Here is a 2,211-nt window from a genome sequence, read left to right as displayed (position 1 = left end):
AGCATATATTCTCACTTGAATTCTTCCCTCTATATATATATATATATATATATATATATATATATATCATACTTACATAGAATATAGTATTATATTTTAACTAAAAAATATTACATGATTGATATCATACTAAAGTTACTCAAAACCAAAAGATGTATTTATATCTTCTAAAATATTCATCCCCTTTTGTAAAATATAGAAGATTAACTCGCGTAGAAACAACAAATTAATAAAAGTTCTACCAAATGTAATATAATATAATATTTACAACTTTACACCAACAAAATTTAATTTAATTTAATTATTTTCTGTAATCATATCTAAAACATAAATACTTTATTATTATGGAGTGTTTGGTAAATATATAGTTGTTAGCTGATAGCTGTTAGTGGGTTTGACTAATTGATAATATTAGTTTATTGTAGAAAAATGTTTGGTAAATTAATTGTTAGCTGATAACTAATTACCTGCAGAATGACTTTCTAAAAAAATTTATCGAAAAAGTGGTTTTGAGCAGCTTTTTGAATTTTAACATTTTATATCAATAAACTGTTACAAAAAATCTAATCAATCAAACATTCATATTGATTGTTTAATCAAGTCAAACAGCTAATAATAATCAAATAAGTTAAAATTAGTTGATAAACTAACTATATTACCAAATCGGGGCTATATAAAAATGTTTGTTGATTACTCCTATCTTATACTTTCGGTGGTATAGAATATATATGATAAAATAAAACTCCATATATTTAAAATAAAAAATAAAAGAGCATGGAGACGTCTCGATCAGTTTCCGTAAATGCAAAGAATCGTCGTCGCACGACATATCTATCTTTATAATTCTGTGTTTGTGACAACGTAAATCAATCGCTATCACTCTCCAAATCAAATCTTGACTTAAATAAAATAAAATATATATCCATATGAAGATCTCAAACGTAACCAGGCTATAAATACGCCTCCCTGCTCTCATTATTTTTTCATCAGATCAGACAAAAACCCAAAGATTTCCTCATAATATAATCCTCCAAGGCTCAAACCTTAATCAAACAAAAACCAATCAAATGGAGAGCAGTGTGCTAAGAATGGCGAAAAAGAATCCGGTGGTGATCTTCAGCAAGAGCTCTTGCTGCATGAGCTACAGCATCAAGTCCCTTTTCTCCGACCTAGCTGTCTACCCGGCGGTGTACGAGCTCGACGAGATCCCGACCGGCCGGGAAATCGAGCAGGCTCTGGCCAGAATGGGCTGCAACCCCACTGTTCCTGCGGTGTTTGTCGGCGGCGCGTTGGTCGGGGGAGAAAGTGAAGTTATGAGTCGTCACCTCCAAGGCTCTTTGGAGCCCATGCTCAAAAGGGCAGGAGCTAAATGGGTTTAACGTACTCTATTATTTACTTATAATAATAATAATAATAATAATATTAATAATAATAATAATAATAATAATAACGAAAAAAATTTACAATAAAAATGGTGTCTTGTACTGATATAAGTACAGCATCATTGGATAATAGTTGTGGATTTCTTTTAGTCACCTAAAAATAAAATAAAATAAAATATATGCAAGTATTCTAGATGATATTATAGTGATACTGTGAGATATATGTTGGACTAGATAATGTAAGTTTTTAAGGTCAGATGATTAAGCTAACTGGTTATTAGCAGAAATTTATGTACGAGATAATGCATGATTATGAGAAAGGTTATAGTAGATGCAGCTACAGCTACTAAATAATTTGTACTACAGTGGACATACAGCTTCTCTTTTGGTATTGCAAGCTGTTATTGAATGTAATTAAGTCCTTTTTGGTTACTAAATAATAAACTTTGCTTTATTCTTATGCCTCCTTTTCTTTTTGGCAATTTCATGGCAAAATTAATGATTTTGGACTGCTACAATTTCACTATTTTTATTAGATCCTTATATTTTTAATTATTGAAATATAATATTACTTCAATTACGCTAATTGTATTTCATTCAAACAACTTCTGGAAAGCAGTTAGAGAAATGAACTGACTGGCCTGGTCTTCTAATTGCATGCACCAAACAATATTACACAAATAGTCCATACGAGTTAATTGATTGTAAACTCAGTGTAATTAGAATATGAATATTTTGTTTGATAACCATTTACATATCATGATTTTTTGTTACAATATTGTAATTATTATAGAATACTATTATTTAAAAACTTATATAATGATAATAA

General features: G+C 29.4%; 1 protein-coding gene across 1 annotated transcript; it reads left to right on the top strand.

Moving 5' to 3' along the window:
- Positions 1-1,000: 1,000 nt before the first annotated feature.
- LOC109176164 (monothiol glutaredoxin-S2-like) lies at positions 1,001-1,420 on the top strand. The gene has a single exon (XM_019325608.1). It carries the CDS (start codon positions 1,068-1,070, stop codon positions 1,377-1,379), a length of 312 nt encoding a protein of 103 aa, XP_019181153.1. The 5' UTR covers positions 1,001-1,067; the 3' UTR covers positions 1,380-1,420.
- Positions 1,421-2,211: the final 791 nt, after the last annotated feature.

This window comes from Ipomoea nil, unplaced genomic scaffold, assembly GCF_001879475.1.
Source record: "Ipomoea nil cultivar Tokyo-kokei standard unplaced genomic scaffold, Asagao_1.1 scaffold0688, whole genome shotgun sequence".
Taxonomy (NCBI): domain Eukaryota; kingdom Viridiplantae; phylum Streptophyta; class Magnoliopsida; order Solanales; family Convolvulaceae; genus Ipomoea; species Ipomoea nil.
Note: the sequence above shows the minus strand (reverse complement) of the source record. Positions and strands in the feature narration are given on the sequence as shown.

Bases quoted from the DNA above. Each gene is read 5' to 3' on its own strand.
- LOC109176164 (XM_019325608.1), top strand. From the start codon at position 1,068: ATGGAGAGCAGTGTGCTAAGAATGGCGAAAAAGAATCCGGTGGTGATC.